Raw genomic sequence first — 22,320 nt, forward strand, 5'->3', positions numbered from 1 at the left:
CTATAGGTGTTATAAATTATGTAATATTTTTATCATTGTCCTGTAAATGAGAAACTGTTGGGCAATAAAGCTATTATTATTATTATTATTAAAAAAGTCACTATGTTATCATCGACTCTGTATATTTTCAATATATCTATAAGCCATTCATGCGGCACTAAATCAAAGGCCTTTTGTAATCAATAAAACCAGTAAAGAGCGTCTTTTTTGGTGAATGCCTGGTGAGAAATGACTGAGTCGATGATAAGTTGTTCTTTGCAACCCATGGAACCCTTATCGCATCCTTTCTGTTGACGCTCTCTGATATTGTTTAGAGCACAGTGTTGTTAGATACGCCAAGTTATACAGGATGTGACCAATTTATACAAAGTTGGAAGACAAGTAATTGGGCGGTATTTGGCTGGATCTTGGGTGTTATTTTGATCCTTCGGTATTAAATAAGTGGTTCCCTGAGTTAGGAATGATGGTATTTCCTGCGGATTAGAAATAATATGATTAATTATTGTTGATAAGCAATCATTAACACTCCAAAACTTCTTAAGCCAGAAGTTCTGAACTCCGTCTGGTCCAGGAGATTTCCAGTTATCCAGATACTCTTTGATGATATTTGAGACCTCTTCAATAGTGAATGGTTCGTAGTTAGCTTTGACGTAATGGTAACAGTTGTGCGTCGTATCTTCTACCAGCCTCAACCTACTTGAAGCCTACCTTGCTTCAAAACTCATGAATCTCTTCTTGGCTTTGGGTAAGACTTGTCGCCACTTTCTACGGTTGACTTGAGTTTTCGGTAGAACGCCTTCTCAGAGATCTCAAAAAGTGTATTGTCACATTTTCGGTTGTTACTAACTTTATATCTTCTTAATCGTCCTGAATAGATGAAGAGTTTTTGTTTTAATGTATCCAGACACTGTTGGGCTGTGTTATTTTCTGGATCGTATCTCGAGTGTCTTACAGTGCTTCGCATTATTTCTTCAGCTCTCTTAATGACTTTTCTACTCGTTACACCTCTTATATATTCTGTGACTTGGCCAATATTCCTACGCAGTAATTCAATTTTTCCGAGAAGTATTTTTTCTTGGGGTGCAATTCTGTTACCAGTCCTTCCTTTATTAGTACCCCGTCTTGTTTTGATCTTAATTCCCATTACATTAGCAATTGCTGTTGCTGCACAGTAGATTAGCATAAACAGATATTCCAATGTGTGGGCTTCTACGCCATAATTGGGTAGGACTTCAGTGTTCACAATTTGTAATAGCGCACCTAGTTTCTTACAAGAGTTTATTCGTGGTAACGGTGGTCTGCTATGTAAGTGGATTTGTTCTATTAAACTCTTGTACGGTACGAGCCATTCCGTTTGCTAGACTATCGCGCAACTCGTTGTTTTCGTGCTGTGTATTATCAGGTTGAGTTTCTGGCATGGAAATCTCAGGAATCTGCTCATCGAGGATTTCATTAGGGACTTGATCTAAAACTCATTCTTGGTTATTAATCTCCCTTTCGACTTCACTTTTGATCGTATTGCGTCTAGTCTCTGGTATAAGGTTGTTTCTTATGATTACCCGGTATTGATCTGATACTCTTTGCTCCGATACTTGAATATTTGGGTACTCCCTGCAAAATCGTTTCTTGACCGAGGTTTGTCACCTTATAATAGAAGCGCAAAATGCTTTCGTTAATGGACACAGTCCATTTCATGCGCTGCTTCGATCGTCCCGCTTGAGTGAGCGCCGGCTGGTGTTCCAGCGCAGCACCTTCAGCGAGTGGAGCTCTTGCTGTTGTTTGGCTCGCTTGTGCTTGTTGTTGGTCTGTAACTGATTGCGTGACTGGGGCCCGCCTCCTCAACACCCTGCCACCAACGTCCCGCATGCTGTCACGTCCAGCTTCGGCTCCAGACGTGCCCTAGCGATCCCCAGGCAGCGACCCTAAACATAAACTATTTGTCTCCATTCTCATGGGTGTGCATTTTATACCGACTGCCAGGTGAGACGGGAGATTATTATTATTATTATAATTCTTTTATACAACTCCTAAAAGCATTCAACTATTGGCAAATGGGAAATAAGCCACAATTTAATTTAAAAAAATGATTTTATTAACGTTTCGACGCCCAAATCGGATGTTGTCAAAATACAAAAAAAAAATTTTTGTATTCTTACAACGACATCCGATTTGGACGTCAAAACTTTAATAAAATAATTGTTTAGTTAAATTGTAGTTTATTTCCCATTTAGACTAGTTGATTACAAAAATGCCACAAGGAAATAGCTTCAGAACAATATGATTTCATTCGATGACACTTTCCGAATACCGTGTAAATAGCATTGCTTTCACTTCTGCTCCATTCAACCAAAATGAATTCAATTTGGATGAACCGTGTAATTTCGCCTTCACTGATATTTCTGTCTCCTATAGTGAATCCTCCATGCTATTTGTGTATATTCTGTCTTATTCAATCTAATCATACTTTTTCATAGATAACAAATGGAAAAATTATATACTTCTATATAATTCTTATATTATACTTTTAGGTTCCTCCTCTGAAGAAATACACAATGATGCAAACAGTGATTTGAAATCGAACAAACGCCTGGTAGGAGAGGACACAAAAACTGTTGATACTTCATTCACTTGTGAAATTTGCTCCAAACAGTATTTTTTAGAGCATAATTTAAAAAGACATATGAAGTCGCATGATGGTGAAGACAAACGGCATAATGATGAAGAAAAAGAAAAACCTTTTGAATGTGACGTTTGTTTTAAACGGTTTAAAACTAATTTAGAAGTAAAATCGCACATGAGAACTCACACTGGAGAAACATTTAAGTGTGAACTTTGCCCCAAAGAGTATTTTTCCAATTATTCTTTAAAATTACATATGAGATGGCACACAGGAGAAACTTTTTCATGTAAAATATGCTCCAAACAATTTGTAAGAAGTTCTAAATTCAACGCACATATGTTAAAACACAGTGAAGGGAGTAAAGAAAGGCGTTTCACATGTGTCATTTGCTCCGAAACATTTTCAACCATTTATAATTTAAGACGACATTCAAGATGGCACACTGGAGAAACTTATACGTGCGAGATTTGCTCCAAACAGTTCGTTGACCGTCATTATTTTAACATCCATTTGAGATTGCATACGGGCGCAAAACCTTTTCAGTGTGAAATTTGTTCAAAACATTTTTCACACAAGTCCGGAGTAAAAGTACATATGAGAACACATACTGGAGAAAAACCCTTCAGCTGTGAAATCTGCTCAAAACAGTGTGTAACCAGTTCTGATTTAAAGGTTCATATGAGAAAGCACACTAAAGAAGTGCCTTACGAATGCGAAATTTGCCCCAAGAAGTATGCAACAAGTAGTGGATTAAAAAAACATATGGAAAAACGTCCTTTCAAGTGTGAAACTTGTCTGAGACACTATAAAACAAATAAAGATCTTCAATTGCATATCAAATTGCACACTGGAGGAGAAACTTTTTCGTGCGAAGTTGGTTCAAAACTTCTTTCTACATATTCTTCGCTGAGAGTTCAATTGAGAACACATACTGAAAGAATACCCTTCACATGCGAAGTTTGCTCCAAAGGATTTTTTAGCAGTGCCACGTTAAAATTACATATGACGGTGCATACGAAAGAACTTTTTCCGTGTGAACTGTGCCCTAAACAATTCATAACAAAATCCAAATTGAAAATACATATTATGAGAATGCATACAGATGACAGGCCTTTCCCCTGTAAAGTTTGCCCCAAACGGTTTGCAGTGAAAAATGAGTTAATTTCACACATGAGATGGCACACTAGAGACGTTCTTTTCACATGTGAAATTTGCAGTAAACAATTCGTTACCAGGACAGTACTAACTAGACATATTATGAGAATTCATACGGCGGAAAAACCATTCAAATGTGAAATTTGCAATAAACAATTTATTATCAAGACAGAATTAACTAATCATATGATAACTCATACGGGGGAAAAACCATTCTCCTGCGAAATTTGCTGCAAACAGTTTGTTGTCAAAAGATCATTAACTGATCATATGATAACTCATACGGGGGAAAACCCATTCTCCTGCGAAATTTGCTACAAACAGTTTGTTGGCAAAAGATCATTAACTAATCATATGATAACGCATACGAGGGGAAAACCATTCTCCTGCGAAATTTGCTACAAACAGTTTGTTGTCAAAAGATCATTAACTAATCATATGATAACTCATACGGGGGAAAAACCATTCTCCTGCGAAATTTGCTGCAAACAGTTTGTTTACAAAATATCATTAAATAATCATATGATAACTCATACGGGGGGAAAACCATTTTCCTGCGAAATTTGCTGCCAACAGTTTGTTACCAAAATATCATTATCTAATCATATGAGAACTCATCCGAGGGAGAAACCATTCTCCTGTGAAATTTGCTGCAAACAGTTCGATATCAAAAGATCATTAAATAGACATATGAGAACTCATACGGAGGAAAACCCAATTCAAACGTGAACTTTGCTTTAAAGATTTCGCAACTAAGTTCTTAGTGCAGCCAATGGAGTTTTTACTTGAAGGTATGATTCCGAACAAAAGTTTATAATATGGTTTTCTATAGGCTGTACGTTAAGCACAGCGGCACTGTCGCCGATGCGAGACGTACGCAAAATGTCGCCAAAACGCTGACCGCAGTACTGATCCAGAACCAGTAGTATCAATAGGGCTTTTCATCGATTGTCATTTGTTTCGAGCTTCTGTCATGTGTCACATAATATTAATATATCTACGTCATACGTCTTTGGTTTGTATTATTGTAAATACCTAAGGGCCAGTTGTTCGAACGATAATCAACATTGATCACTATCAAATACTTAATTACTGTCACAACTGTCAATGTCAACTTTGGTTGGGTTGCCGAAGACATAATTATTGATGACAATTATGAAATTAGTTAATCAATTATGTTAATAATTGTTATGTTAATTGACTAACTAATCTCATAATTATAATTAACTATGTTTTAGCAACCCAACCAAAGTTGACATTGACAGTTGTGACAATAATTAAATATTTGATAGTGATCAATGTTGATTAGCGTTCGAACAACCGGCCCTTAGAGTATGGAAAATTTTTTACCCTCTCCCTGGAGTGACCGCAACGAGAACGAAACTGAAGCCAAAACCAAGTTAGAACCAAACACGAGTGCCAGTGGCGTATCGCGTAGGCCAGAAGAAACTATATAAAACTACATAATTAAATAATATTGCTTGTAGGTTTAGTTCAATTTTCAATTTTTATTAATTACACAATATTATGCATGGCTTACATAGAAAGATTTAAACAAATAACAGTATTTTATTATGTTGAACTTTTATACCCACTCAAAATAAAACAGGATTAGGAATTAGGGTATGTGACGAAAGCAAACTTTTTGAAATATTGATTAATGATAGATATCTTTATTTCACATAGGTCGCAAAACTTCGGCTCCAATACTATATTTAAATGGGATTTATTTTTTCGAATTCTGAGAAAAAAGTTACAGGGGTGAAAAACTAAGAGACAATTTAGTGTGATTTTTATTTTCAAAGATCTCATTCAAAAGAAACTTTTTATTTATTCTGAGGGACTTTCAGCCCTCGGTAATAATTTAGTCTTTCATTCTGCGTTTAAATTTTTCAAAAGTATTACTTTTTCAGTATAGGGCTTTTCATTCACAGTCATTTGTTTCGAGCTTCTGTCATGTGTCACATAATATTAATATATCTACGTCATACGTTATTGGTATATAACAATGATACCAACTAGAAACGTATGACGTAGATATATTAATATTATGTGACACATGACAGAAGCTCGAAACAAATGGCAATCGATGAAAAGCCCTATAGGGCTTTTCATTCACAGTCATTTGTTTCGAGCTTCTGTCATGTGTCACATAATATTAATATATCTACGTCATACGTTATTGGTATATAACAATGATACTAACTAGAGACGTATGACGTAGATATATTAATATTATGTGACACATGACAGAAGCTTGAAACAAATGGCAATCGATGAAAAGCCCTATAGGGCTTTTCATTCACAGTCATTTGTTTCGAATTTCTGTCATGTGTCACATAATATTAATATATCTACGTCATACGTTATTGGTATACAGGGTGTCCCGGAAAATAGTGCGTTCCTTAAAGGTATAAGTAGAAGGCACCATGTAGAACAAAAAACTCTTATAACATTTTTTTCTAAATGCAACCGTTTGACCAAAAAATTAAAATGTATTCTGGTATGTAAATTTAAATCTGACAACTATGTGCGGTACGCAAATTTAAGCATAGACAGTCCCATGTAAACAGATAGTTTTAGAGAATCCTGTTTAGTGTCAATGCCGAAAATGTTTTCGAATAGTGAGTGTATTACCTATTATGTTATTACCTATGAATGGTGTTTGTGAAAGGTTACTTGAAACATCTATTCGGTATAATAATTATTTTCAAGTAAGTAAAACTTAGTTATTTCAGTTCACAAGTAAACAAATTACTGAGACATTATCTGGCGTATTTAAGTTCCACTGTAAACTATTAAAACTATGTAATTCAGTTAAAGCCCTCAGCAATACTCAGCATTCAACCCATTTAAACCTTACTAAATACATAATACTAGTTCAGTTAAAAGATGTGTTTTTATGTTAAAAGATGTGGTAATTCGTTTAAAATTATGCAACAGGTATCTCAATACATTTCAAAAGAAAATAATTTTAGTAAACAAATCGTAAATACATAAGTATTACCTACTATTAGGTTGGATTATTTTAAATACTGTTAATCACAATCACAAACGAGTTTTTATTATCTGTTATTATTCCGTAGTGCGTACGATGTTGCCAGTTTATTAAAATTTCCAAACATTAAAATACAGGTATATGGAAAACAATGTTAACTTTTTTTTGGAAACGGTTAATTTTAGAAAAAAATGGTATAGGACTTTTTTGTTCCAAACTGTGTATTCTCTCCATACCTTAAAGGAACGCACTATTTTCCGGGACACCCTGTATAACAATGATACAAACTAGAGACGTATGACGTAGATATATTATTATTATGTGACACATGACAGAAGCTTGAAACAAATGGCAATCGATGAAAAGCCCTATAGGGCTTTTCATTCACAGTCATTTGTTTCGAGCTTCTGTCATGTGTCACATAATATTAATATATCTACGTCATACGTTACTGGTATATAACAATGATACAAACTAGAGACGTATGACGTAGATATATTATTATTATGTGACACATGACAGAAGCTCGAAACAAATGGCAATCGATAAAAAGCCCTATAGGGCTTTTTATTCACAGTCATTTGTTTCGAGCTTCTGTCATGTGTCACATAATATTAATATATCTACGACATACGTTATTGGTATATAACAATAATACAAACCAAAGACGTATGACGTAGATATATTAATATTATGTGACACATGACAGAAGCTCGAAACAAATGACAATCTATGAAAAGCCCTATTGGAAAAAAATGAACACCTTGTCAGTGGTAATATTTTCCAAATTTAATATTCGCTATCTTTGTCGTACAACGCGCTCAGTCGAACAGAATGTGCTGACAAGACAGCGGCAATTTTAGATATTTGACACGGCTTTAGGAATAATAATGTTTGATCCAAAATTATTGTCACCATAGGTGGCTCTCAACGACAGAGATAGATATACAGTTCATGTCTGTTCTTAATTCAGATATACTACTTTCCAGTTTACGTCAACTTTGCAGTGCACGTCAACTTAACAAGAAAAGTTAGGTTATGTAGAGATGTTGGTGGTGGACATATACAGCATCCTGTTTGATTTTATTTATTATTGTTACTTATAATTGTGTTAATTCTTTTTATTTTAGATTAAAGTTCTGTGTTAAAGATTTTGACTGATTTTTTATGTTTTATAGGGTAGTGGCACCAGTAGTTGACCAGTACCCGGTAATTGACCAAATTGTTTTTAATGAGCTGAAATAAGAAATCTATAACGTTTTGTTGGTTACTTATAGCTCTAAACTGTGAATAATATATTTGTCCACTAGATGTCGCAAATAACTTGTATAAAGTTTCCGCTTAAGTTGCCATTTTAAGTCCAGTTTGTAGTTTCTCACAGTGTAGAGGCCAATAAGCCATTTTCCAATAAGCGTGGTAAGTAGACAACTTTTATTTATCTTAAATCATCCATTCAGGTAAAACATTTTATTAAGAAAATATTTTATGTACTGGTTCGTAGATGAATGTAAATAATTATTTTTGTAATATTTATTGTTCAAATGTGTGCCCTATTGTTTTTAATACATGTGGTCAACTACTAGATCACAACACCTGTTGAATATCCCATGATTGACCACTTTGGTCAACTATTGGGGATTTAAAAGAATTGAAGATTTTCAGTCCCTGTCTCTCTTATAGCTTTGAATATATTTTAAGTAAGCTTTCTTATTTAAAAAAACACGTTGTTTTGATACAGATCCAATGGTTGACCACAGTTTTTGTATGGTCAACTATTGGTTTCTTTCCATGGTCAATAACTGGAACTTTATTTTTACTTCAATATTTATTTATTTTATTTAAGTCTTGGTTTAACAAATATTTTTACATTTTTCAGAAACATGTCTGAGACTAAAAAGAAGTTTTTTAAATATACAGAAGAACAATTACAACTGGCTATAAATGATGTTTCTAATAATATATGCAGCATTCGACAAGCAGAGAGATTGTATGGTGTTCCACATTCCACGTTAATAAATAAATTAAAAGGAAAATCTCCCTTAGTAAGACAAATGGGTCCTCCCACAATATTGACAAAAGATGAGGAAAGCCTTTTGGTCAGATGGCTTTTAGCAAATGCTAAAAAAGGATTTCCCTTAAACAAGGCCACCCTTTGCGAAACTGTAAGAGATATTATTAAAGATGATGATCGTGTTAACAAATTTCGTGATGGCATGCCTGGGAAAAAGTGGTTCTCAGCATTTTTGAAACGTCACCAGGAAGTTTGCCAACGTCATGCTGAGTCTATAAATGGAGCACGGGCCTGCGTAACTGAGGGCTCTATACGAGAATGGCATGATTCCATTCAAAGATATTTAATTGAAGAAAATGCTGAGGATATCTTAAATGATCCTTCTAGAATTTTAAATTCTGATGAATCTGGATTTGCAGTACCTAAATCCAAAAACTGGTCTTGTATTGGGTCCTCGAGGAATGAGAAACTTTTATGAAATTAAATCAGGACCAGAGAAAGAGTGCATCACTGCGTTATTTACGATTTCTGCTGATGGACAAATTTATCCACCTATGATTGTATACCCATATGAAAGAATCCCTGCAGAAATTGTAAGAAATACTAATCCAGATTGGGCAATTGGTACGTTTTTTTACTTATTTAACAGTTGCATTATTTATACTTTGTTCTTTTTTTTTCAGGGCGATCCAAAAAGGGCTGGATGACCAGTGAAACGTTCTTCAGCTATGTGTGTAATAGCTTATTACCTTTTTTGCAAAGTAAAAATGTTAAGTTACCTATATTATATATACTCGATGGACATAAATCCCACCTTACTTATAATTTGAGCAAGTTTTGTTCTGATAATGGCATTTTTCTCTATGCACTTCTTCCAAATGCGACACACATTTTACAGCCGGCCGACGTGTCCTTATTTGCCCCATTAAAAAGTAAATGGAAAAAGGTAGTTTTTGACTGGAAAAAAGCTAATAATAACAAAAATCTTACTAAAGCAACTTTTCCATTTTTATTAGAAAGTACCGTACAATCAAATCGGAGAAGATACCATTAAAAATGGTTTTAGAAAGTGTGGATTGTATCCATTTAATGTAGATGCAATAGATTTTACAAAATGTATGCAGGATGTTTCGCGGACTTTAGGAAATGAATTTGAAACAGAAAAAATCAAGCCAACTACCTTTGACGTGCCACATTTTCTATATTTCGATTCACTTATTCCAAAGAAAAGACGAGAGGAATTTAAAAAAACAGAAAGGGGAGAATGGAAGGGCGATGAGTCAGCGAAAGAATTATTCTATATTTGGAGAAAATTGAAGAGTAGATGTCAAGAAGAATACAATGAAGAAAGAGACAATAACACACGATTAGAGGACGAAGCCATTAGTAATATATATGCTGAAGAACAGATTGAAGAGAATAAAACTGAAATACATGAAAATAGCGGTAAAACTGAAAACCAAATATATAATACCGAAACTGAAGATAAAGAAAATAGCAATGAGAAAGAACTGGAAGAAACAGAATATGCCCAAATTATAAACTTAACGGAAACAACTTCAGAACAAAAAGATGAAACAGGAAATAAAAAAAATATAAATATTTTAAGTGACGTAATTGTACAAAGGCCAGTAACTCCGGTGCCACTACGACAGTCCCAAAAAAGAAATATTAGTGCTGCCTTTTTGGACCATATATTTTGGCCAGAAGAGTCACCTGAAAAGAAGGTGTTTACAAGAAAAGAAAAACTTCCTTATGCCACTACTTCACTTAAATGGTTGCAGTACCACGAAGAGAAAATAAAAGTAAAAACTGAAAAAGAAAGAGAGAAACAAGAGAAGGCATTATTGAGAAAGAAGAAACGAGAGGAAAAATTAAAAGAAACTGAAGAAAAAAAATTGGCGAAAAAAGCAAGTGCTAAAAAATCTAAAACAAAAGTGAACACAGAGGAAGACACAGATAGTTCAGAAGAATGTGATGAATGGCAGGAGAGTGGCTCAAGTCTAGATGATATTTCAGAACATTTTAGTAGTGACACTGATGAAAATGAGCCACTTGTCAATGAGGTAAAAAATCTTAAAAAAGATATTTCAATAGGTGATTTTTACTTGGTTGCTTTTCCAGGAAAAAAATGTCATCATAACTATGTTTGCTCTGTACAAAATATTTATGAAACATCTGAGGTGGAAGTACAAGCTTTTACTCCAATAGAATCAAGTAAGTCTTTTTTCAAAGTAATTGAAAATGATATTAGCGTTGTAAATGCTGAACAACTTGTAAAGAAACTAGAAAAACCAAATGTTATACCAAGTGGAAATCCCATCAAATTCAAGTTTTCTAATGACGTTATTTGAATATTAAAAGAATAAAAATAAATCCAAAAATTAGAATAATTTTCAAATCAATAATGAAATGTTTCATTAATAACAAGTTTTGTAAGCTTTTATTTAAAAATTACTCTGTATTTTTTTAATAAACATTATGTAGTTTTGCTTAAAACTTAATTTTATTTAATCCTATCAAGTGGTCCACTACTGGGTAATATTGCGGTCAAATACTGGTTTTCCTTGGTCAATTACTAGAGATTTGTGACTTTTTTTATTCATAATTTTTTATTTAATAAAAATAATTTATTTTTTCAATGTTTTACAGACTAAACGGAATCACAATACATGGGTCTGCCCTCGTGTATTTTTAAATTTCGTAAAAAGTTTAACGTCTTGTCACTATAAGTCTTTCTGAACAAAAAAACTCTTAACTGGTCAATTATTGGTGCACTGACCCTAACGTTAATCAAAATTAATTGATAAAAATTCAGATTAAAACAGGACATACGTAATTTTTTGCACGGCTAGCTTTGATCCAATAATTGTGTATCGCTCGTTATCTTGAGTTGTTTATTAAATAATATTGATAGTGTATTGGCTAAATAATTTTAGACGTAAAATTAATAAAAAGTTATTTATTGTTTATTATTTATGGAAGATCCCAAGCAGAGACTACACCAGGATATATATTGTGATATAAGCATTTTGTTGTTAAAGATATACAAAATTTATCTAAGCGTTCCATAGTAACAATATATTATTAAAAAAATCACTTTTCCTCTTTTCTCGATTAAGTATTATCTTTTATGGCATAGTATATAAATTATTATAATCACTGAATACATAGTTAGTGAAAAATTATGATATTAATTAATTGAATTAATAATTTAAGCGATGATACAAGTAACAGTTATCCAAGAACATTCAAAAGTCATCTCAAGTTAATGGTGACAATGTCATTGTCAAGTAATGTTTATGTACGTATCCATACCAGTGAAAACTTTACTACATATAATTTGCCGTGTAAAAAAAGAAAAAGTAGAGATAGCCGTAAAATATTTGCGCCTGTGCTCTTAAATAATTTTTTTACATATAAACAAAATAAAATCAAGCAATAAAATGTTTAACAACAAAAAAGTCAATAATATGTAATAACAATATACGCTATTAATTCCATTTTCGAAGTTGCCACAATATATTTTATAATTTCATTTATTTCGTACCTACACCACTGGTAAAATGGTGATTTTTTATGTTACTTTTAATTTTACATGTAAATTTTTCTCATTTTATAACTTAACCATGTAATTTTAATTATGTAATAAGGTACATTGAAGTGTTAATTTTCAAATTATTAACCGTTTAAGAGGCAATATCTAAGAATATAGGAGTATTTATTGAATTTTCATCTACGCACACATAACAGAAATATTTATTTACCTGTATGTAATTCCCACTTATTTCCTGCTGCTGTCGCTTTTACAACCGTAAGCCGAACACATCACCACTATAAAGAGTTAAAAAAATTGCTAGTTTTCACTCAGAAATCACACAAAAATCACTGATAAAACAAGGGGTGTCAAATCTCAATGAGAACCAACCGTATTAAAATAAGGATTCACTTTCGTTCGAAAAACAGATTGCGTGTTAGATCTCCAGAGAGGGTAAAAAATTGTCCATACTCTAAGGTAAATAGATACCAATAACGTATGACGTAGATATATTAATATTATGTGACACGTGACAGAAGCTCGAAACAAATGACTGTGAATGAAAAGCCCTATGACCGCAAAATGATAATACGTATTTTTGCTGGTTCCAAATGTGTTTTTGTGCAGTTGTGTACTAATATCATTTCTTGTGACCGATATCATCCTGAATAAAACTTAATATAAACTTGAACTGATTTTTATTTAAACCACAGCAGGTTCCTGAATATACACTTCGCGTCACAATTAACGCTTAATTTTAAAATTATAATGTCAGCTGTAATGAAAAAAAATTAGTTTGTTCTTTTGTGCTTATGAATGACGGAATTGAAATTTTTAGAGCTCAAGAAAGTACTAGTACTGAGTACCCAAGTAGCACCGAACGGGTTTATTAAGTATTTTAGGGATGCTTTAAAACCGTAGAATAAAACTAAAATTAAAGGGCATGGGAGGATTACGCCGATTGTACCTTCTATAATCCGGTCTCGATAAAGGGCCCATTAAGCTGTAGGATCGATTGCGCCGGTGGCAGATTTAATCCTCGACTATGGGACGAAATTTTTATTTCCCCCATTCTAATATTTTTTACTTTATACATGTTTTAATACAGAATGAAACCACTGTTTACATTAAACTAAATAGTATTCACCCAAACATAGATTCAAACAAAAAAAAAACAAATTATAAAGATCAAAGTTATTGGTGGTGAAACAAATAGATTCGATTTTGTAAAGTCAGGTTCATTTCACTACCATAGTAAAATGCAGCTTTAATTTAATTAATTAGGTGTAGAGACAATTTACCATATTAAATGATTCTTTAAACCCTATACTATATGCATAGGGTGTATATGCCAGTACATTTTTACATGTGTTATGATAGGTTGATACGTATTTGTAACCATAAAATAATAAAAGGTACTTGGTTATTTCTTACTGTCAAGGTAGAAAAACACTTGCGCACCCAACTTTATTGATAATGTTAACAAAAATAGGTCTAAACAAGTCACGCGCCCTAAAATTTCTGACTTTTGGCGATTAAAAAATAAAAGTAATAAAAAAATTTAAATCCCAAAAATATCAATTTGAAAGAAAAATAATTTTATCTACAATTTTAATGTTAAAATAAATCGAATTTATGTCTTTAAGTCGCTTATTTATAATTTTTATGTAAGCCTTATATTGTAATCTATCATGGCTTTCAGCATCTCTAGAAAGCAATATGGCTGAAATCCAAATAAAACTATTTAGTCTATCGACAGAGAATTGTTAAGATCAAATGGTTTTATTTTATACCTTTCCAAGAGCATATATCCTACATAAAAGCAAGGTTGCCTTGGAATTAAAACCGTTTAGTTTTAATGCTGCTGTCAATATTGCTACTCGGTTTTAATGCGAATCTAACCTAAAATCGAGGCGTCGTAGTGCTGTACGGCTGAGTAGCAATATTGACAGCAGCATTAAAACTAAACGGTTTTAATTCCAAGGCAACCTTGCTTTTATGTAGGATATATGCTCTTGGAAAGGTATAAAATAAAACCATTTGATCTTAACAATTCTCTGTCGATAGACTAAATAGTTTTATTTAACACAGACGTCTGTGTTGTATTTTTCTTTTAAAATTGCCTGTTCGTTTATATTGTAAGTACTTGCGTCTTATTTCTTCCATACTATCTGTACTTCCACTTTTTACAACACACTACACCACTGTTTCACTCTAAAGCAAATGGCCAACCATTTTGGACATGAAAGAAGAGGGGATGAGTTTAGTTTTATTGTTTCTAACAAGAAGCATAGTTTAATCTTTACGATAACCAAATTGATTCAGTTAAAAGCGTTTGGTTTTAATATAGCCTACTAATTGCTTTTAAGAAAGCAACTTTAAAGAAAACTAAAAAATAGTTTTAAGGCATATGTTTTACTGACATAATAGTCTTGAGATCAAGTAGTTTTAATAATAGGTTTTAGTAGTCATATTAGGAGAATCTTTAAAGCTGCACTAAAACTAAAAGGTCACAAACTAGAATCTAATAAAACCAAACAGTCCGGAAGTTCTTCATAAAACTGAGTAGTTTTAAAGTAAACTGCGAATAAACCATTTTAAAACTACAATAAGACAAATTATCTATTAAGATTAATTAGTCTTATTTGATACTTTTATTAGATACTTTAAAACTAGTGACAAATGCTTAACAGTTTTAAAGTTCTGGCAGTACATCTACAAGGTAACTTTAAAACCCTTATCTTCTTATTTACCACAATAAAACCTTTATAAACCTTACATAAAACTAAAATGTTTTTATTGTGCTACTTGGGTAGATACCTACTAGTGCTGAGTATTGCCACTTCTGGCATTTATTATTGCTTGACAACGATCTCTCATACTGCGAATTACCATTGTTACCTTCTTGATTAATTTGATCCCAAATTTCAACTAACCGCAAAAACAGTTCGTCTAATGTGTTTGGTGCATTAGGTAGTTGTCGTAGTCGTCTGCCTATGATGTCCCAAACGGTACCCCGTCGAAAAAGCTCCGACAAAATTGCCGCGGAATAATAGCTCGCCAACAAAAAAGCTCCGTTCAGAATTCATCATGAAATAATCCCTTAAAAATATATATTTTCGGAAATGGTAATTATCCTCTATTTAGATGTTTATCTTAACCACATTAAATAAAAATGGTCTCCTCAGAGAACTCGAACCCTGTCCCCAAGTAGCAATTTGTCGACGCGACAACGTTGTCTACCGCGTGGCAACGTTTTCTTACAACGTTGTTATTGCCTAAAAGACGACCCTATTCTGCACTGATTTGGTGGACGATTTTTGAGTTGTCTTGACGTTGCCTAGGCAACCTCCTGTTTAAGCAACATCGTTTCGTAAACGTTGCATAAGACAACTGAAGCGACTATAAAAAGCACCTGCGCGTGCAATGGTTGCTCAAGGAGTCAGACTAGTTATGTTTTTTTACCTGTATTTTTAACACCTGTGTGGTGAATGCGAAAACCAAAAAGTAAACTGTTTTAACATCGTATTGGCCCTAACAACACACAACATTCCAGGAATGTACTACCAAAGTTCTATCAATATTTGAATGTCCTGGACATTTAGGGAACATTCGGTGAACATCTGTTTAAATTATTCCTGGAATGTTACCATAAGACATTCTGTGAACATACTACCAATGTTCATATATTTTAAGTTGCGAAATAATACATACGTGTAACAGATACAACATTACTTATAACATACCAGACAAACTAAGTGACACTTTAGGCCTACAGTGCAATAATATGTCAAATTTAAAGAGTTTTCCAAGTTCAATTAATACAATATTATAAACATACAAATGTAATAAAAATTATTGTTCGCGAATATTCAATTTGGAATGCGATTTTGTTAATAAAAAAAATACTTATAACTTATGCAAAACCCAAGAGAGGCATTTATATTTATTTCTTTTGCGTTCATTTTCAAATTCGCCGTGCATATATTTTTGTGCATGGCGCTTGAGAGGGCATCACGTGACTAAAAACGACCAACCAACGACCTCGCTTCGGCCATCTTGGCATCTTCATCTTGCCACCTTTGTATTATTTGTGCTTTTTAAGAATATTTTTTTAATTCGGATACTTTTATAATAGCTTTAATAGTATTATTAACATAGTGAATAAAATGGTGTCCTGTTTTTAACGCAGTTGGAGTAGCAGAAACAAATGTAGATAAAAAAATCTGCAGGAATAACGTTTCAATTATGACAGAAGCTCCAAACAAATGACTGTGAATGAAAATGAAAAGCCCTATTAAAAGGTTAGTATGCAAATATGTAAACGAAGGCATGCCCTGTATTTCAGAAAATAAATTAATACTATTAATACCCTAATAATACTATTCATAAAAAATCTTTTAAGTAACCTAGATATAACAAAGTGAATAAAAGGCATAAATCAGAAGAATTATTATTTTATTTTATAAGTTAATAATTGGTCATATCCATTTATTATTTTAATAATAATTGTGAATAAGCCACAATAACTTCGCTTATTCCTAACTAAAATAGTAAATAGAGATAATAACAATAGGATTTGTAAAACTAAAGTAATTCTTTTTGCGTTTTTGCTAATGTATGCCTTTATAAATAGGATGGTAGACCACACACTATAATATGCAGTACCAACTAATGAATACACAGAATATTATAGTCGATTTGCTAAACTCAGTCTCAGTACAACTGGCTAGTGATTTTAGTAAATAATTTTGCCAATTTGGTAAAATTGCAAAAAAAAATAATAACTAAATAGTTAATAATTACTGTAATTTTGGCAAAATTGGCCAAAAACAAAAAAAATTACCTACTAAAATCACTAGCCAGTTGTGTCAGAGTTTGGGGAACTGACTTACTAATAAACAATTTCTAAGCTGTTTTATAATATTTTGTGAGTCCATTAATCATATTTTTTATTTAAAACTAAAATTTGTTAATAATGCTTAGTAATGCCTATATTTTGTATTTTTAGCTTTCCAGAAGATCCTGCGAAGAAGACATGAAGTATAGATCAGATTTGTTAATAGAGGAGTATGTTCAAAACACTTTTTAGAAAAAGATATTGACAGAATTTCACTTTCATCTGTTCGTTTAAGAGACTGTGCTGTTCCAATAGCTTATGTCACACAGGTATATGCATTTTTTTTCTTGGTTTTAACATCTTTAAACGCGAAATACACAATAGCTTATCGAATTGATGCCATGTTATTTTTCTTTATTAAGGTCTTTGTTTATTATTGTGTATGTGTATTAACAACAGAAACATTTTTGGTTATTCTTTATTTTATTTTATATTTTGTCATCAAGTGTTCAGTCAATGTATGTAGTTTTCTTATGTACACCTTTATGGGTTTATACCTGGTGGATGTATATTTCAATAAATAAATAAATAAATAACCTAATTAATAATACAGTCTGTACAATATAGATACTGTTGTAATTCATTATCTACATCGGAGATCTAAGTTGACATTGTTGCCCAACTGCAAAAAATTTTTGAATTCATTTTAAGTCAAATATATCACATAATTATTGCGAAGTAGATTATACAACAAAACAGATTAATATTCAATGTAAATAAATAAAAACATCAGAAATAGAAAACAAGAATTAAGGTATAATCTTATGTTACAGTTATTAAGGTACCAAGGGTATTATAAGGATAATAACGCTTGAGGTCAATGGTGTTTTTAACAAGGGCCTGAGGGATATACGTTGACCGAAAGCGTTATTATTATAATACCTGTGGTGCCTTCAACGTTTAATGTCTGACTAAATTATTCTTTATATGTGAAAAATTTGAATGAATTTTGAATTGATTAGTTTTTAAATAAGTACATTTACCAGTAACAGTAGTAACATAATTGTGGTAACCATAGTTTTACTTAGGTTGATATTTGTCAACTTGACAGTATCTAAGTCGTTATTTAAATTTAATGCCCAAGGGCGTTATATCGTACTTAACAGACTTCGAAATGTCATTATTTGTCAAATAATGTACCAGTAGGACATTAAAGTAAATAATAAAAACAATAAATATAATGAATACTAAATACTTATTTGTTTGTGAAAAATCTATTTCTTTGTGGCTTTTTTGTAATTAACTATTCTAATGAGGAAATAAGCCACAATTTACTTGAAAAAATAATTTTATTAAGGTTTCTACTTCCACGTCGGATGTCGTTGTCAAAATACAAAATGTTCATTATTATTATTTTATTTATTAAATATTATTTATTATTTATTTAAATATTATTTAATCTTTATTTTTTTATTATTATTATTTATGCGTATTATTACCTGTAAATAATATTTCTTCTGATTGTTAATTGTAAAGGATAGAAAAATTACCTTTTATTTTATTTTCTTTTAGAATCAGCTGAGAGAAGTGGTCTACAAAAAACCAGAAAGGAAACGGAATATGTGGCTACGAAAAGCAAAAGAAAGGTTTACAAAGCAAATGTGACACATTTTTTTATAATATTTAGGAATGTCAGTAAATTACATTAAAAAATGTATGTAAAGATTTTTTGCAATAAATTTTTTTTATATTTATCAAGGATGTATTATTTGGTATGGCCACATATCGTCAGCGATGTGACAATACCTCCTATCTGTTTTTTTCAAGAGATTTGTAAGATAGACTAAAAACTTGTTTCGGCCACCTCCTGTTTTCATATATTTTTTGACTTGTTTTGCAGTAAATTCAACTATCTATTTACTACAAAAAAGTCAGAATACGTACGAAAACAGAAAGTGACCTTAAAAAATGTTTTTCGTCTCCTGCAAACCTCATGAAAAGACATATAGGAGGTATTGTCACATTACTGACGATATATTTCAGTGAATGTCTAAAAAATATACTGTGAATGTTCAAAGAACGTTCGTAGACATTCATGGAATGTTCTAACAAGACATTCAGTCTAAAAATATACTGTGAATGTCCAAAGAACATTCATGGAATGTTCCAACAAGACATTCAGTCTAAAAAATAGACTGTGAATGTCCAAAGAACATTCGTAGACATTCATGGAATGTTCCAACAGAACATTCTAAGAATATTTAAAATGCTGACACAGCACTTTCCTGGGACTTTCCAGGGACATTCGTGTGCATTTGGGGACATTCCAGGAATGTTTTCAATGTCCTGTGTGTACATTCTAGGAACATTCATGGAATGTTTTGTGTTATTAGGGGGGTATTTAAATTTATAAATACATAAAGGACTTATTACCTGATGTGAAATTTATAAACGCATCTCAGATTACCGTCAAATATGGATATTTCACCTTTAAAAAACACACGCGCTCCTTTTTTTATGACATTTTTGACAAAAAATATGCAAATTTAAAAAATCTAATTTTAATATAAAAGTCAAAATTTATGTTAAAGATGTTCTGTATAAATTTAATGTATTGATGGTGCTTTTAAAGGTATCAGAAAATGCCTGCATTTTTTATATTCTGTGTTTTCATTTTCTTTACGTCATAAATATCTCAAGTAAAACCAAAATGGCGCATTAAACAATATTACCAATATTACTAAAAAAATACCGTATAACCAACCTTAGACGGATAAGACAACTTAGAAGTCCAATCGCCAACCAAACGCGGCCACACCGACTATCAAAACCATTTTAGAACGCACCCTCTTATTGGGTGACAGAGGTCATGTGACCAGTGTCAAAAGTGTATCATTCTCATTAACAGCGTTGCCACATTTAGTAGATTTCTACTTTTTTGGTAGATTTTTGATATTTTTTAAAAAATTCTAGTAGGCAATATTTTTTAGTAGATTTTTGGTATATTTCAACAGAATTTTATCCATTTTTTTCGAATCATGAGGAAACTATAATAAGTATTTTTGAAAAATTTAAACGCAGAATGAAAGACTGCATTATTTAGAAAAACCAAAACGTTTCTTTTGAACGAGATATTTGGAATTAAAAGTCACACTAAATTTTTTCTTTTTTTCACCCTTGTAACTTATTAAATAAACATTATAGAAGTTTTCAGGGACTTTCGGTCCTCGGTAATAACGTAATCTTTCTTTGTGCGTTTAAATTTTTCAAAAATACTTATTAGTTTTCTAAGGATTCGCAAAAAATGAAAACATTTAAAATACATTGAACATTTTAACAGACGACATTTTGCGCCTACCCCCTTAAGTTAGCTGTTGTTTTTATTATAAAAAATCCCAAATATATCCCAAAAACCCTTAAGTATATTTTAGTTTTTGATTTAGTAGATTTTAGCTAAAAAATGGTAGATAATAACCAGCTGGTGGTTTGGAATAATTAGGTTTCCAATTTTGTGGAATTCCTCTTGGGACATTTAGGACGGATGTGCATATCACTGTATTACTGTATTTACATGGCCTAAAAAGAATCTACTGATTTTGTGAAAACAAAACTACTGAAAGAGTAAATACTGACCTGGCAACCCTGTCTGCCAAAGCTGATACAAAGATCAAATCTCAAATCTACTGATAAAACAATGGAATGGAAATCAGCTATTAAAAAAACAAATAAACAGGTTGTTACATAAATCGAAAATTTCCATCAAAATAAAATATATAATAATAAGAAAAAAATAAGGTTATAAAGTAAATTATTTTTCTCCTCTGGAAATTGCCGCAAACGTGTCACACATCTAGAACAACACAGGGTAGTGACGTGACAGACAACTAGAGAGTCGGCCAGGGCGTAAATTAGTTTAGCATTATAACATTTTTAAGTCGTTGCGATTGTTGAAAAAACTGAACTGTGATATGTAGTTGTCACAATGGTAATAAATTAGTTGCCCGTATAACTAAAGGTTGTAACATCGTAATGTCAGTCGGGGTAGGGGACGTTGGCGAAACAACTGAAAATGCTCTCGGACAACGTTGTATACAGTGCATTTGTTTGTACTGACAACCAATGCGTCGAAAAATTGCTACTTGGGTCTTCTGTTTCGATTAAATGTGTTCTGCTTCTCGATTAAATTCTTCTGCCTCTTGGAAGTTTGAACATTTAATTTAAGCGAAATTGAATGTTTATTTGTGATATAAACATTTTTGTCTGATTTCTGACAACATTAAAATGTATTTTGAATTAAATAAATTACATACATTTTTTTTGTCAAATAATTTAAAGTAAAAAAGAGTTTTTGGACACCTTGTATAAATAATTATGTAAATGTTTATATTACTGAATAGAAAATTAAATAACCATTTAAATTAGCTAGCACACGTCCCCCATTCTCATTTAAAAAAAAATCATCGATTACGTCATCACACCCAGATGGATGACGTCACTAGTATGACATATATACCAAAATATCATAATTTTAAAAATAAAAATCGACCTGTTTCAGGATTTTTCCTTAACGTCGCGGGTTTACGAAATAACGAATTTATTCCTTTCATTTGCACAATACTCTATATCTGAATTGCCGATACGGATGAGTCAGATTAAATTAAATTATTAGAAGATTTTTTTTTACTAAGCAACAACATTTTTGTTTAATTTATTAATATTTTGTATTTTGACAACGACGTCCGAAGGGGTAGTCGAGACGTTAATAAAATAATTTTTTAAGTTAAATTGTGTCTTATTTCCCAATGACAATAGTGATTTAAAATAAATGGTATTCCGTTAAAAGGTAAAACTTTTTATTGGGGGTGTTGTCGCCGGGGCTGTTTTAGCCGGCGCTGTCTTGACCGGGGCTATTTTGTCGGGGCTATTTTGTTTAAGGGCTATTTTGACCGGGCCATTTTGACGGGTCACAGTCCCCAACATGTTCTATTATCTATTGGATTGAGGTCGCGACTTCTCGCAGGCCAATCCATGACAGGAATCCAACCTCTTGACGATATTGCTGCACAATTCTTGACATGTGAGGCCCTTTTGCTTAACCATGAAATTATCCCCAATAAATGGTGCAAATGGCACGACGGCGACGTGCTCTTCTAAAATG

At 32.2% G+C, this 22,320-nt stretch overlaps 2 protein-coding genes and 1 long non-coding RNA gene across 5 annotated transcripts in view; all 3 read left to right on the plus strand.

Annotated features, from left to right (window-relative positions):
• The window catches only part of LOC126882250 (gastrula zinc finger protein XlCGF57.1-like), a 74,429-nt gene extending 65,160 nt beyond the window's left edge, over positions 1-9,269 (plus strand). For 2 of the 3 annotated variants that reach the window (XM_050647076.1, XM_050647077.1), the window contains one exon: positions 2,529-9,269. In XM_050647076.1, coding sequence (XP_050503033.1) covers positions 2,529-4,504 — 1,976 coding nt within the window. In that variant the 3' untranslated portion in view covers positions 4,505-9,269. The remainder of the gene's footprint in view (positions 1-2,528) is intronic. The other variant, XR_007697242.1, reaches the window with a different exon arrangement.
• Positions 9,270-9,487: 218 nt separating this feature from the next.
• Positions 9,488-13,013, plus strand: LOC126882251 (DNA ligase 1-like). Its single transcript, XM_050647080.1, has 2 exons — positions 9,488-10,850; positions 10,909-13,013. Exons 1-2 carry the CDS (start codon positions 9,903-9,905, stop codon positions 10,993-10,995), a joined length of 1,035 nt encoding a protein of 344 aa, XP_050503037.1. The 5' UTR covers positions 9,488-9,902; the 3' UTR covers positions 10,996-13,013.
• Positions 13,014-15,831: 2,818 nt separating this feature from the next.
• On the plus strand, positions 15,832-18,916 carry LOC126882252 (uncharacterized). The gene is made up of 3 exons (XR_007697243.1): positions 15,832-16,626; positions 17,334-17,491; positions 18,735-18,916. It is a non-coding gene; the product is annotated as an uncharacterized LOC126882252 (long non-coding RNA).
• Positions 18,917-22,320: the final 3,404 nt, after the last annotated feature.

This window comes from Diabrotica virgifera, chromosome 3 (assembly GCF_917563875.1).
Source record: "Diabrotica virgifera virgifera chromosome 3, PGI_DIABVI_V3a".
Classification (NCBI taxonomy): domain Eukaryota; kingdom Metazoa; phylum Arthropoda; class Insecta; order Coleoptera; family Chrysomelidae; genus Diabrotica; species Diabrotica virgifera.

Bases quoted from the DNA above. Each gene is read 5' to 3' on its own strand.
- LOC126882251 (XM_050647080.1), top strand. From the start codon at position 9,903: ATGCAGGATGTTTCGCGGACTTTAGGAAATGAATTTGAAACAGAAAAA. The intron at 10,851-10,908 runs GTAAAAAATCTT...TTGCTTTTCCAG, and splicing joins ATGAGCCACTTGTCAATGAG to GAAAAAAATGTCATCATAAC.